At 36.5% G+C, this 16,218-nt stretch overlaps 2 protein-coding genes across 2 annotated transcripts; both read left to right on the top strand.

The window, feature by feature from the left end:
• Nucleotides 1-5,970: 5,970 nt before the first annotated feature.
• On the top strand, nucleotides 5,971-8,045 carry LOC108678121. Its single transcript, XM_018166467.1, has 3 exons — nucleotides 5,971-6,029; nucleotides 6,474-6,844; nucleotides 7,178-8,045. The coding sequence occupies exons 2-3, from the start codon at nucleotides 6,474-6,476 to the stop codon at nucleotides 7,404-7,406; spliced, it is 600 nt and encodes a 199-aa protein (XP_018021956.1). The 5' UTR covers nucleotides 5,971-6,029; the 3' UTR covers nucleotides 7,407-8,045.
• Nucleotides 8,046-10,814: 2,769 nt separating this feature from the next.
• LOC108678113 lies at nucleotides 10,815-12,994 on the top strand. Its single transcript, XM_018166459.2, has 4 exons — nucleotides 10,815-10,949; nucleotides 11,549-11,717; nucleotides 11,902-12,235; nucleotides 12,483-12,994. The coding sequence occupies exons 2-4, from the start codon at nucleotides 11,549-11,551 to the stop codon at nucleotides 12,691-12,693; spliced, it is 714 nt and encodes a 237-aa protein (XP_018021948.1). The 5' UTR covers nucleotides 10,815-10,949; the 3' UTR covers nucleotides 12,694-12,994.
• Nucleotides 12,995-16,218: the final 3,224 nt, after the last annotated feature.

Raw genomic sequence — 16,218 nt, 5'->3', positions numbered from 1 at the left:
CTCCATTTAAATATTTTTTTTTATCAGTGTATGAAGGCAGGAAAATGGTACCTACTTTGCTTAGTACAAAATTTTGAACTTCAAAACTGGCAAAAAGTCTATGGTTCTGACCAAGGACTACTACACACATTGTAATACTATTGTATGAAACAATTATGGGCATATCATTTGTTGATGCCACTAAAACACCAGCATTTTCATAGTGTAGGCGATCGCCTCTGCTAGCAGAGGCTGGACATAGGCTATGCATGTCCTGTGTGTAGTAGTCCTTGGTGTGAACAAAATCCAATCTTGAAAATGTTGTCTCCTCGACTAAAAGAGTTGCTGCGTTTAGCTATGAGATCGGTTGTTCAATGTGTTGTTAATTGAGCATTTCGCGGCAACGATTTGTCGGAAAGTCTTACAAATTTTTTTTCTACGCAAATTCCCGGAAAATTCTTACAAAAAAGTACAGATTTGCAAAAAATTTGTGCATTGTTTTTAATCACCACCTACGATAACTATAACACTGCAAACGTGGTTTCGCTGATTCCACATCTACATTTAAGCCTGCCAAGCATTGTGATTATAATGAAATGAAAAATCATATAGGCCATGAAATGTACATCTATTTATCAGAATTCCATAGCTGCAAGATTTCATAAAATTTCTATTCCGTATAAATCAATCGATCACTAGACAGTAAAACAACCTCAGAACACGTCGAAGAATAACCCCAACGTGTTCTGCTCAGTCCCATCAACAAAGATAGTCCAATATGGGTAATTTTTCCACAATAATCGTAATATATTTATCTCATGAATTCATAATAACTTGCAAGTAAAACTATATTGAATATTTTTCCAAGAAAATTAAAATTTTTCTCAATGTCCTCCGATATAATGATACGTATTTCTCATAAATTATTCAACTTTGAACCTGGCTACTCTGAAATACGAGTAATACAGTATTTCACTCATATGTCTTTCAATAACTCATGTACGTACATGAGTTATTGACTCATGCCTCGTTTGTAGTTTTTTGAAGCGGTGCAGATTTTCGGACATTAATTTTTTATAGATTCGAAATATACCGGGGCAATTTAAAAATCTTAGATAGCTTTCCGAAGACTTGTTGTTGACTTCTTCATAATTTTTTCTAGTATAAAAATGCAGGCATGGCATTTACATATCTGATCGCTCCATTCAATTTCCGAAAGCGGAAATTTTTTGTGTTGCTCAAGAAAAAAATCATCAAAAAATGTTTCGATGGATTAAAATATTCTATCAAATTTAAACTCTTTGATTGTCTAGCTGTCAATGATTCGAATTGAAATTTGATTCGGCATAAATAAACCATAAGCGGCTAAAAAGTGGCTTTTTCGATAGAGTTCGAATAGGCTAAATATTAATACAATTCATAAATTAAATATAAATATAATATCCAATTCATTTTCTTGCCTTCAATTCATGGTAGTGAGGAACAAATTTCGCGAGCACTGTACACGCGGCGTGTTCAGACCGCCCTTGGGCTACGGGTCTTCGGGGCACTTACAGTGTTTCTTGCAGTTCAAATGGTCCGCAAAACAAGGTCTATCTATGTGCAAATAATTACGTGTTGGTGGTGCTGCATAAAAATATTGTTACCTCATTTGTCATTATCAGAAACAATTCACTTCGATTTTCGCTAAAATCATGCTGTTTAATTTGATTAATATTTAAGCAGATGTTTCCTTTAATTTTTTCAAAAACAATGCCGCTCGAAAAATTGTTATGCTGATGAGAAATTAATTGGAATAATCAATTTATTAATTCATTAATAGCAAATGATCCATTTGTTTCTTAATAAAATACGAGCATCGTGAATATCTAACACCGAAGATAATAACTTATCCTACAGCTTCCGTTCATACAGCAATTAATATGCCGATATTTAAGTAAAATTTTACAAACGACTGATTTCTCAACTGATTAATATTTTTCACATTGTCTTGTATTCTTCTATTTTCTAATATATTTATTGATATTGAATTGTGAGATTTAATTTTTTTTGTTTGAAATACTTATTTTCACTTTTGGCGGATCAAGAGGGAGCTACCTTCACTATACGAAAGCTGACCGCAACACCTCGTTTATCAAACGGAACTTTCTAACACCAACAACATGTCTAGAAAATTATTATGAAATGAATTTATCAGCCTATTTAATTTAAAATTTTGTAAAACTGTTCTTTTCAAGGAATTCTAATGCAAAATTTATTGACCATTCAATTTTGCAAAGAAATGAATAATCTATCATCTTCAACAATATAATATCAAAAATAAATTAACCAGTGTGTGAAAATATGAAAAACAACGCATGAAGCCATAGTCGCTTCATTTGATCTCAGCATAAATATAGTAGTTTTGTTTACTCTCTATAATAAAAAGTCGTAACTTTTTTCATGCACAGCATTCAGTGGTTTCCTTTTCATGACAGAAAATTATTTCCATTGTCTGTCGATCAAAAGAAATTCATGCAAAAAGTCATGTTCACTCATGGCTCCCAGAGCACCCGATCATCGCTCTGCCATCTCGCGCTATGTTCACGCTGGTCGTAACATGGAGAGGAGCATAACACATCCACCGTCCTAATGTAAATAGAAGCATAACACGTCCCGAGCATCCATCAAAGATTGCGAGCGACGATCGCCGACGATATTTTCGAGGTTGTTTGCTCTCCGTGCGCAGCCTGCCGCCCGCAGCTATGGTTCCTCGCAGGGAACATGCATTATAAGTTCTTATTTTGTATGCATCGCTGTAACAATAAAGCAGAGGTTTTTCATATTCAAGCACCCTTCTATTAACAGGGATGTGCCTTTACTCTATGTTCTTTGTTGCAATAATAGATTATGGTTCAAATTGTTTTTTGCAGATAGTGAGAACAAAGAAGTGTATAAAATAATATGTGCACCATTCCTTCAAGATTGCAGAGAATATTTTTTTAGGACTTTTAGTACATAGCTTCAATAACGGACTATATTTTCACTTCCCTATCGTGGCTCTATCAATAGCATTAATAGGACTTCCCATGCTATGATGTTATATGGCAAAGTTTTGCCTTTTCATTCATTAGGTAATGATGAAGCATGCCCTGGAAATTGTATTATTGTACTCAGTAAGCGAGAAGAATTTAAAATTTAATTTTAAGATATAACAGTGGAGCAGAAATCCAAATTAACGGTATTGCCAGTCTTCATTCGGAATATTGTCTCATTAGTTATGAAACTTAATTGGTTCCCTACAAATGTTGGTAGTCGGAAACTTTTTATTACTTTTTTCGCTTCATTGTAAAATACAAGTATTTTGTTCGTATAAGGGAGTTAGGAAAATATCACTTGAGTATGTGTCTGTAACCTGCATGAGTGATAAATAAAAGGTAAGTTCAGTCAAAAAACCATCCGATAATTGAAAGTTAGAACACAATGAATTTTGTTCTTAATGTTCGAGTAGAATGGGAACTTTAACTTACTTGGCAGACTACGAAACTTAGAGGTGGATATAAAGAAAACAATAGTTTACAGACATTATAAAACTGAAAAAATTTTCATCAGTTCTTGCAAATGTAATGAATATCAGTTATATTTACCGTTACCATTATTAGTTTATTAAATAGTGTGTTTCCCGTGATTATATTTAATGATCAACAAAAAATTCAGTCCAAGTTGAATTGCGGATTCTTTACTTAATTATTAACGTTTTATTTTAATATCTGTCAATATTACAAGCAAATGCTACTTGTAATTCAAACACTCGAATATATATATATGCGAACATAGGAAAGTTCAACTTCCAACTAAAAAGAAGGGAAATTATATATAGATAGTCTACTTAAACACATTTATATTATCACGTTATTAAGTAAGTACCAAGATTAGGAAATTAATTCTTTGATATTAACAGCGATTAGTGGGCAATTGAAATGAATATATATTCTCCAAGTTCATGTTGATAAATAATTTAATGTACTGAAGAACAGAATAATTAAGAAGTATGATTCCAGTTTAATTAATATCTTTGAGAATCAAGTAATTTTATAGTCAATGAACATTTTGGATATTCGCTTTGTTCGACCATTGTTCATGACAATGGACTTGTTTTCTAAGAACTTTGCAATTAATAGCTTTGAATTTTTTGTATTCTGACTTTGTTATACGCCCCTGTGTGATGATATTGAATTTTATTACAATTGGAAATATAAGATGTCAATGAAAACGATGAAACTTTCATTGGGCGCCAAAACGAAGTGGATGCACTGCGACCTTTGAGAACCGATCAACATAGAAGTTGAACTCAGCGCAGGAAAATTCCTTATTTCAATATTGGTACAGAAATGGGTGCTTGAGTACTACAATGTTTGAACAAAAGAGGAATGAGTCGTTTCTACTATATTGCGCGTCTCTCTCCCAAATTCTCACCATGAATATGTTTGTCACTAAACATGAACACAATAATTGAGTTACAGAACAATAACAATGAAAGCTGTCGGGTTTTTAGACCAAGACGCAAGTTGAGATGGAGAAGTGGATTTTTATCTGGCAAGTACCGATAAATATTATTAGAAACCCATAATAGTTTATTCCCTTTACAACGCAATGTATTTCAGTATGATAGCAAATAAAGGCGTTAAACGACATTTCAAACGTCGTTTGTCTCCTTAAGTCGTGCATGCTGGAGAAAAAGTTCTCGTAGAGGAGAATTAGAAGGAGGGAACGGCGATGGTGTGTCCAACCAAACAAACAAACAAAGGGAACACAGTTGCAAAAACTGTAAATTAGTGACAGAAAAGCAAGATTTATTTACATAAGTAGCGAAATGGTTCAAGGAGGAGGTCCGCAAGTCGCAAGGTTAATTTGTTTTGGTCCGATTACGAAAAAAGTTGACGATTTCGACTCCTAATAAGAGAATAGCCAAAGTTGTTAATAGAGCCAACAATAAATAAGAGAATAGCCAACAGATAATAAATGCTATGCATGGTCCCAAATACGTTTGTCGATCCTGAAATCTTACTATTTTTAGGGAAAAAGTACCGATTTTCTTAAATTAACCGGATTGGCAATTATTATATGAGCTTTGCTTGTGGTTAAGACTGATAACAGTGAGCGTTACACTTAAATAATGGATTTTGTCTGGAACATTTTTTCATGTACGCAACAGCACAAATATAACTAATATTTGGATTTGAGCATAGAATTCTAAAAAATAACTAATAAAATCAAAATTTTTGATTCATTGACGTTATATCATTCAATCAATCCTAAATATAAATATTAATTATATTAATTGCGCGGTTATGGCAGCAAGCGTTACTAAGGCCAAGTTGCGGCGAGCGGACACGGACGCAGTGCCAGGCTGTGCCAGGCTCGCCTCGCCTGCAGCGCCGCTGCCACGCCCGCACTGCGCCGGCTTTTTGCTCCGCGCTGCGCCGGTCCGACGACCGCAGTCGCCGGTCACCGCGACGCTGGTGCGTGGTACCGTTAACAGGAAAAAAGCCGGTCGGGTCGATGTCTCTTGCGATACATTTAAGGAACATACTCAGTTTCAAAATTGAAAAACAGAAACTGCATAAAAAGAATATAAGGTTCATTTCAAAAATTAATTTTTGAACATATCGATTGTTTTTATTGGCTAACTTCTTGTATATGTACAAGATTGTATACAGGAAGTCTTATGCTTTCCAAAAGCGCAACTTGAAAAAATGTACTTAATGATTTTTAAGTTTACTTTACTTGCGTTTCAGCAATGAAATATTTTTGCTCAATTGCAATCAATTGAATCAACAGTTTAGTTCCGGTCAGGAACTTGGCACAGAAGATCAAGAGGAAATGAATCGTTATAATTTGTCCTGTTCCAATGACTTCAGCAACTCAAAACAAATGCGACCGCCGAATTCGTGCAAAATTTAAATTAATTGCTGACTCATGCAATGACTTGTTGCAGGTAAACATTCGTATTTAATATATAAGGACGGGCTTCTCTGTACGTCGAGAGAGCGCATTGGTCATCCTTAATAGTAAGTTATTATGGTGTCAACTTGAATACATTTTTGAGGAAATTATTGAACAACTACTAAATTCTTAGAATTTAGTTTTCCTCTTTACAAAGTATTCAAGATTAAAAATTTCGTTAGGCAACTAATTATGTCACTGACAATTTTATGTTCTTCAAAACATTCAGCTAAACTAAAGCATTGATCGTAATTACTCTTTAGAGCAATAAATAGTAACTTCTACGCTCACATGTCCTACATGAGACGATAATGAAGCATTAAAACAAAAAATTATGACGCGTTTGGAATGGATTCCAGTGGCTATTTCTTTTGACCGGAATCGAGTTCGAATCTGGTATGTACTGAGATTACGATATTCGTCGTCAGATTAAGGCTACCAAATATAGTTCAATTAACATTGTGTGTTAAAAAGTGATTTGGAGCATAATCATCGCTATCATCCTGCAGATGCCGTCCTACGTAACAATAATGCCAGCGCTGCTGTTTCTGCTGGCGAAGCAATCTATGACTCAGGACATCGTGCTCAAAATTTTGCCTGGGCCATCACAAAAGAACCTCACTGCATACGAATCCGAGAATGACCAGTTAATTGCGAATAGTGAAGCGGCGTTGAATGTCACACTATCAGGAAAAGACTTTGAAGAAGATCGCGAAGAACGTTTCTTTTTGCAAACTTATCAGACGATCACGAACACTAACGTTGTCTTGACGACGTCGACAGCATTCGTTTCCTGCGTCGCGGCCATGAATTCTGCGGTCGACTGTACAGGCAGGAAGAGAAGGAAACGGTCATTCGTGAAGAAACAAACTGCCGATTCGTGAGTTTCGTATCATGCAATTCATGATACTGTGCAATTCATGATATTCGATGCAATTCATGGCATAATTTGTTTCCGGTCATTTCAAGAGGCAGTGTGAAATTTGATCTTAGACAATATATTTCATGTGCTTGAGAACGAATTTGCTATCAAGGGCTTAGTTTCATAGATAAACTTCAAGGCCGAGTATTGATTAATTCACTACTGTTCATTAGAAATGAGCAAGCTAAACAGCAGAATATTCAGGAAAGATATTGATATTGGATACTTAATTGTAAACCTAATGTTTTGCTTCTTGAAATTCATTATTTAAGAAGAGAACGTCTCGAACAGATCGTCCGAGGCTATCGAACTGGACTCATCCAGCATTGCAGGGTCAGACGGCACGGTTGACGTGACGGACGGCAATCCACGTGGCCGGGCGGCCTTCACCATATGGACGGCGGTCGCCACAACCACGACCATCACGACCATTTTCACGGACTCCTCAACCACAGTCTCACTGTCGTACTTCTGTTCAGTCGGCTTCTTGACAGTCCCTGGTAACAGCTGTGTGGGATGAAGCACTACAATATTCTTCGAGATACTTTTTTATTATTTTTAATGTTATATTTTTCCTTGGAAGCGTAAGGTAAAGTTAAATTTTTGAAAAATCTTGACACACAGCAAGAGATAGATATTGCATTTTCACTCGAATTCCCAACAACGACACAACACAATATTCGAAATGGTTCCACTGGCGCAGAGCTCAAGTTTGTAACGTTGGTAGTTTTATGTGTACAGCGATTATCTTTTATCAACTGAGAGGCAATGATACGCACACGCTCACTTTAAATTATTAAAGCATAGCTTGGAAATTAAATTTAATTTTGAATTTGAATACGATACTTCTTTTAATAATAAAATTTGATTACGATACTTCTTTTAATAATCTTAAATTACTCAGCTTTCCATCTGTTTTTAATTTGCTTGCAAAAGTTAATTGAAATTTCCAGCACAAAGAAATTGCTGCCAAGCATTGTTCACAACGCCTCGACACTAATGATTATTAAAATAACGATATTTTACAACGTGATAATGATGATTACTTCACTATATGTACCACGCATGAACACTTGAGACTGACAAAGTCATGATTTCTACTCTACCAATCGATCATAATAATTTTTTTTCAAAAATTTGAAAAATATTTTTCAAAATAATAAAGGTTTCTGCTTCATCCTTTACTTATTATTCCTCTGCGCGAAATAAAGCAATTATGACGGAAAGCTGATTAAAACCGTGTGTAGCACGTTTTAAAATCGTTTTAAAAACTGATTTGCGAAATCGAGTATTCAAGAGAAAAGAATCTGGAAGACGATCCGGAATCATAAACAAAGGGACGAATATTCCTTGCCTGGAAAGACAGAGAAATGACGCTTGGTTTTTAAACTCAACAAAAAATAGCGAGCCAATACGTAAATATTCACCTTCTTTACCGTCAGAAGGTTGCGTTTCACGGAGATTTTTTGAGGACTAATGATACACTTGCCAGAAATTTTATGGAATTTATATTGGAATTTCTTACTGGCATCAGCAATAAAATAGTTCCTTTAACTAATAAAGATGAGGATAACTATATAGTGATGTGTAGGGCAACATGGGGCATCGCCCTCCCCTTTTTTAAACTAAAATTTTGATGAAGTTTTAATTGATACGAGGTGGTTCTTTGTTTTGTTTAAAGGTACAACTAATGAGGAATGTTTATGTTTATATGTTTATTCAATTTTTAATGAAACACTATTTGTAAAAAGTGTCAAAATGGGCCCGTTGCCCTACCCCTGGGGCAATGGGCCCATGGGCTTGGGGCAAGGCGCCCACCCTTGGTCCCTTTACCACAAATGCATATTTTTCGTTTAAAAATGAAAAAACAAAACTTTAAAGTTAAAAATAAGAAAATGTAATAAAAATATGACATTTATTAACAACTCAAAAAACCATATACTTAACTTGAAAAAAATATACTCTTGGCTTAAAAAATCTATCACTGGCGTGAAGAAAAATATTTCATTGACATAAAAATATATATCCTTGACTTGAAAAATATATCCTTGCGATAAATAATTCATCCGTTTTGACATGAAAAAAATGGATCCTTGACTAGAAAATATATATTTAGTTGATCAGAAAAAAAACTTCGTTCCAGTTTCGTCCATAATCCAGATATTATGTGCAGAGAATTCGTACCTAATCGTGATTTCAGCCAACGCCATAAAAACTCGTCAACTTTTGGCTCATTGGTGTTGGCTGAAATCAACTTTTGGCAAGGCAAGAGTCAATAACTCGATAAGAGGTCATAAATACGCATAACTAGAAACTAAACCTGCTGCCTTGAGGCGGCAAATAAAAAAATTATGCAATATGAAGTGTAATTTGTAATTCAAAAAGCTAGTCATTGTTTGAAAAGGTCATTGAGACAAATTTAATGATGTATAACACAAGACTTCACCATGGGCGCTTTGCCCCGTGACACGCGTGGGCTCGTTGCCCCACTAGGTATCATTTCAATTTATATCGTGTCAACATTTTATTTTAAAAGCTAATAGTCTAAACTTGATCTCAAAATTATCCCTATAAGTATTACTTTGAAAATATAATTCACAGTAATTTCAAAAGCTTCATCTACAGTAATCGAAACATTTTTTATTTAGCAGCAAAAAATTTTTTATCTGGACAAAAACAGTTATTCACAAATAACTTAATAACGCAAACACTTAGCAAAACGTAAATCCGTACACTTCATCCCAGTGAAACTGTCGACCGGCGGTAGAGAACACGGACCAATATCTGCCATACGTATAGCGAGAAACCCGCAATGGGCCCATGACCCGCAGTGGGCTCGCTGCCCCATGTTACCCTATATTGGTCAGTGTAGAGGATTAAAAATTATAGCCAACTATTGATGTTTTACACTAACTGGAATTGAACTTATTTTGCTCGTACTCCTTGAATTTTAATATTCAGTGTGAAACAGGTACAAGTGTAACCAAATTATTTTCAATCTTTTATGTCATTTGTCGATGACAATTTTTGCCCATGGAGACTTGAAAATTCTGGTCGCAAATTCCGATAATTTTGTAATTCCTGGGAAATAAATTACTTCAGAATAAAATTTTCACACACACAAAGTAAATTGACACTTGCAGTCGACCCATCATATTACAACACAAAAGAATGTCGCGTTATTGTATAATTTGATATAGAACACTCATATTGCGCTTGGTCGGTTTTTGCTAAAATTAGGGGAGAGATAGGAATCTCGGTGTAAAGCGTTTCAGACAATATGATTTGTAAGTTTGCTTTACATGTTTGTTGTTTCAAAGTATCTCATTCCGATGGAAAACGGAAAGCGTACTGCTGGAGTTTGATAGCGAATAGATAAACAAAAATGAAAGTTTACTTGCATTAGAACTTCAGTTCACTTTCACAATGAATCCATGATTACCCTGGTTTGAGCTTTGAGACTACAGAATAGTAGTTTATGTGTTAAGTCACGTATTTCTTAATAATGGTTTAACTTATGTCTAATTAAGTTTTAGCTGCCTTGCAATTTCTCATCATCATACCGAAACTAATCTTCTTGGCATGAATTTTTCGTTTCCGTTCATTATTCCTCCACAATAAAGACGCAATCGAATCAAATCCTAAGTTCTGGACTATTTCCACAAGAATCATTCCTAATTAATTAATTTCTAAGTTATGATGTGCTTTATGTGGACGTTGTTTCCTTTCCTTTCATTGTGGTTGAGCGGACCATAACCAATCCAGAAATTCTGACATTGATTTTGGATGCATGCATTAGATATTTTCGTAAATATTTCCTTCATCGTAGCAAAAAAAGGCTAGAAAAAGTGGCCCAGTTTTTATTATTCCTCGTCGATGCTGAAAAAATGATATATTTAAGAAGTGATGCCAAACATGAGCTCACAGAGTCTGTTACGTTGTGTAGGGTAGTTACTGCTCAAGGTTTGAACAAATACCACCCCTTCTGCACGTTCTGGTGTAGTGTTGAGTACAAGATATTCGAGTCCAATAGTCCTCGACTGCAATCCATTGCTGAACGAGGGTATGAAATAAGTTTATTTTAGTTATATTCATCTGTTTTTTGTTCTATTAAACCTTAGTGTTTATGCTTTGCAGTTCTTGAATCTTTGAATTGTTTAAAATAGCAAGAAACCCATATTCTGTCATAAAACGGAGTGTCGATTAAGATGCTTCTAAAATCCAAAATAAGGCGATTGCATGAGCACTCATGTACGCACACCTCATTAAAACATTTATTATACTTCGTTATTGTCTCTTTGGAGTTCTGATTGCGACGTTATTTTTTTCAGATTATTCCCAAACAAATTGAGAAGGGTGGTTTGATTTCTAAAAAATATTGTTCAAGTCGTTACTTAAAAGTATTCAATATCCTGATCTATTCATCTGGCAATGTAATTATTGGCAAAAGTTCTCATTTGGTCGCGAATTTACGTCGTAGAAAACCAATCTCCGTTTTCAGAAATCACATGTTCACTTCGGGTGACACTGAAAAAATCCCACATCAATCCCAAAATCTTCGGGTGACACAAATCATCCTACCCACCAAGTACAGATACACAGTAGACGATAGGATAGGCTCATTTAATTTTATTTATTACAGACCTTTATTAACCTCATCAGATGGGCGGCCGAGCGGTGATGGCACTAGCGCTGTTACTGAGTGCTATTTTGGTCAGCACTGCGTCTGCTGACTCGGCACTAAATCAAACGTCAGCAGATGCCGTTGTCAACACATCACTTCCTCTCCCTGACCTCGTAGTTGAAAAACCTTCTGACGTCGTTGACAAAAGTAAGATATTTGTACTTAGAAATGAAATACCACAGTTGCTTATTAATGAATAACTTGAATAAATGAACATTCAATGTAACTTGCATATACTACATTAATTTTCAGCTCCATCTATAGTATTGAATTTAGATAGAAATTTGTTGTTTTTAGAGAAAGTTCCTACTGAAATGTTTCCATTTCACAGCTGAAAATCATACCCGATTTTCAACAACGGCCCATCAGGAACCAAATCATGAATTAAGGAACACTTCCTCGAGTAATAAAACAGCAAACCTCACTAATGTCGAAATACCTTCATCGAACGAGACGAAAATCGTCGAATCGCGTACCGATGCATCGTCTGCGAAAGAAAAATTTTTCTTCGGTTCATTCCGCACTCAAACTCACATCATCGTGACTTACTCAACATCTACTGTGCCCCTGTACTGCCTTCTCGGCACAGCAACTTCCGCCTGTACCGTAGGTCGACGCAGGAGGAAGAGGCAATCGGTACCGATATCACTTCTCGCCAACGAAATGTAAGAATAGTTTAATTGTTGTAATTTTGGCTAGCATATAATTTTTTCAAAAGCCCTGAGCTTCATAAATCAACTTAGTACAATGTTTTTTTTTTTTGTTTGTTTTTGATGCGCAAGCAGAAGCTTTCGTACATAGTACTCAGAAATTGAAGAATTAAAGTCTAGGACCTGAAATCTCGGATAAGATAACTCGATATCTTTATGATCCTAAGCAACTGTTACGATTGTTTTTTTTTTTCATTCACAGGCAAGATAGAGTGGAGAGTTCGTTGTCTGGTTTCGACTCCAAGGGACAAATGCGCGAGGTGGTCGATGGCGGGAAGAAATTCTTCACAGTCTGGACCAAGTTCCTGACCACGACCACCCTCACCACCACCGCCACCAACACAGCATCAACCATCAGCTTGTCTTACTACTGTACTGCGGGATCCATTTCTCTTCCGGCGAACTGTGGTTAGAGCAGACAGCATCATCGCCAGGACACGAATATGGATTCAAACAACGACATTAACTCAACTTGCAAATACGCATTTTTCCTCCAAATATGGTATAATCAAATCAATAGCGGTGTTACAACCGTCCAACACAGTGACGCTTTCTTCACGAACGCTCTCAAAATGCATCCCTCACCTCAAAACCAGTTTCATCACACAGAGACGACATTGAAGGAAAGTTGACACAGTGTTCTATATTTATTGCTTGCTGTAACGAGAGATATGCTATGTAACATCAAAACTAGATAATAAATCATCTACCTTAGGAGTTCAGATGATTTTCCTTGCCACGAATGAGTTGGTGCTTGATGCCTAAATTCATTATTATTTTTCAAATGCAAATTATAAATGGTCGTCCGTAGAGCGATGTAGTCTGTAAGTTTCTCCATTAATAGCATTGACTAGCATCTCATAGAAACATCGGCGTTGACCGGTCGCCGATTTTTATAACACTCATGACTTGTCGCTTGGAGATTTAAGGATCTATTAACTGTTCTTTTGACTAGATCTTTACAAAACAGACATTGAAGTTAAGTAGCTGCTTAACATCTACCAATGGCACTTGCCGAAAAATAAACCGCTGCATAACTTCATCTAGTCTTCTTGTACGCTTTCATATACTCGCAGCGTTTAATTAATGCCAGCAAGGTGTCTGTTCCATGCACAGTGCACATTCCGGTGACTGTTGCGAGAAGTGTTGTCTCATTGGATGAGTTGCACAGCAGTTTTTTTAGTTTTTAGCCGTGGACCCTGGTGTTGTTTGTTTTATATTGTTGTAATTCTTCTAGAATCTTGTAAAACCATAATGATACTTGTATACTTCAATGAAGTTGCAACGCCGACGTCGATAAGACAAACTTGGAAGCTTCGTAATCGCTGTTCGATCTTTGGTCACAATACTTACCCATTAATCCCGCAATTATCCTTGTTGCCCGTCTTTGAATACTTTCGACTAAATTTTTTGTCTTATTCAAATTTCGGTGACCGCACGGCGTTTTCAAACTGTTGGTGCAGGCGCACGATAGCGACAAAAAATAGCATCACCGCTTCTACATCAAGGTAATCGTATTCATGAACTCGTTAAAAATTCTTTCACTTTATGGTATAGTTCATTAAAAAAAATCTTCAACTTTTGAAAGAAGTTCTGTGGGTCCGAAAGTTTTTCGTTTCACAACTATGCCATCATAATTTATTTGCACATACGTGCACGATTACTTTATTTTCTTTGCTGATTTTCACAGTCATTGTCAAGGTTGTCATGAAATTACATTACGCACCAAAAGAATTAATTCGCATCTGCAAACAAGAAAGGGATTTAAACATGCACTGACAGATGGATGACAAAGACTAACACGAAGATGTATCATACTGTTCAATGTTGAACTTGAGACACCATTTCTTAAATTTCGATGAATTTTCAAATGTCGAAATTTTTAGCCGTTGATAACGGAAACTGGACGGAATTTTTTTTCAGTTTAGTCTAAATGGTGGGGTAGAAGACGAATAAACTGGAATTTTTTTATTGAAACTGGAAAACTGGCATAAGGTTGGATGTTTGAACTTATATGTTCTACTTGTCACCCAGAGGTTGAGGGAGTTTAGGAGACGGCTTCTGAGGCTTCTGAGGCTTGACGGCTTCGTTTTCTGAGGCTTCGAAAACTTGCGCTACCTCTACTTCTATAAAATTGGCCACTGGAGTTGATGTGACGGCACGACGCATCCGTTAGAGGTTAGTCATTGCATGACTCAAAGAAATTCAAATACATGACGAGAAAAAATGCCCGAGTGCTTCAACAAAAGCATATTATCAACCGACAAAAATTTGCTGAAAAAATTTGCTTATTGGTGAGGGATGGCACAAGTTTATCTACAGTGATGAAAAAAGTTCAATCTTTATGGTCCATATGGATGGCAATGCCATTGGCACCACTGGACCGTGAGCCTGAATTTTTGTTCAAGCGGCAATCTTGTGGTGGTTCGGTCATGGTTTGGACTTTGGAGGGCGTTTAGCCGAAAGGGAAAATCAACTCCAACTATTTTACATGGGAGACAAGATTCCGAGGCTTACACGCACACGCTGTTTTATCAACTTCTCCCTTCATTCTGCCGATGAGAAACATGAGGGATCATATGTTTATGTCGCTTAGTCCTGACCTCAACCCCATTGAAAACTTATGAGGCATCATGGCGAGTGATGTTTACCAAAATGAGCGCCAGTTTCAATCTTTGAGTAACCTGAGCACCGCTATATCCTTCGTTCTTGGAATAAAATTTCTCAAAATACACTGGATTATATGGTAAATATCGTGGGGAGAAGACGCATTGAGGTGATTATGGCGAAAGAAGGTGAGATTGCCTGTTAAAATGAGTGTGTGTGATCCACAAACGGAAATATATGTCTTGGTCTTATAACCATTTCCACCTAGGTTTTTCTAATTTTCATAATTTCTTCTCATATATTTAAAAAAAAAATTTTCGCATAGCGCTGGAATCGTTTATAAACGTAGTTTAACCTCGTGTAATTAGAATTTCATATTTTTTTGGGCATGAAAAAATAATTGTAGAAAACTGGGTGGTCGTATAGCCATTTCCGGCACTGTATAACTATAACTTATGGTTATTGATTTAGCTATAATTTACACTTTGCAGATATTGATAGCGTCATAAGTTATAGTTTTGATGGGCGGATGAAGGGTGCTTTCAGGATCAGTAGGGAAGCAGCACGCATGCGAAGCTGTAAACGCCAAATCATTATAGTATGTTGCCCTCTAAGTCAGTGAGATTCAAATCAACAGTTGAAAATGACCCTTTGACATTTGTAAGACGTGAATGTAATATGTTAGCCAGATACGTAAACAGGTTGCTGTGTGAGCCTGCAAGTTAAGGAGACAACATATTATCATGTCGCAGGCACATACGATCATTGGTCGATTTGCATGAAGCTTCTTTTATCTAATAACTAAGTTTATGCAGAAGATACTAAGTATAGTAGCTATTTCAAACAATCGTCAGTCCTGAAAAGATCCGGTATAGTAGTGACACGATTTTAGATCTTCTGTGAACAAGGCAAGAAATATAAAAGAATCGGCGACAGGCCATATCAGCCTACACTTCAGCGCCGACTGGGGCGGGTGGAGAGGGGGAGGTGTAGGGGCCAAGAGGGTGGGGAGGGTATAGGAAGGCGAGGCCTGAGCGCAGTCAAGGCAGCGATTGTTCTCGGGTTACCGGCAGTCGCCGAGGGTTTCAAAACTTGCCCTCGTTTCACGCACTAGAATTTGTCGGGAATAAAACACTTGTACTAGCCGTTTTTCTCACTATTCGCACAATTTTGATTGAACTGCACTAACATTGAACCTCTCACTGAAATCGTTTCGGTACAAAATTCGCGAGATAAGTCAAACCGGCATAGTAAAAAGTGAGAAAGTTGGGACCCGCAAGCACTACGTGCGTCCTCGACCACTGCCAGATATCAATAAGGAAATAAAAGTT

The sequence above is a fragment of the Hyalella azteca genome, unplaced genomic scaffold (assembly GCF_000764305.2).
Source record: "Hyalella azteca isolate HAZT.00-mixed unplaced genomic scaffold, Hazt_2.0.2 contig11024, whole genome shotgun sequence".
NCBI classification, from domain to species: domain Eukaryota; kingdom Metazoa; phylum Arthropoda; class Malacostraca; order Amphipoda; family Hyalellidae; genus Hyalella; species Hyalella azteca.
The sequence above is the reverse complement of the archived record's forward strand: the minus strand, read 5'-3'. Positions and strand labels throughout refer to the sequence as shown.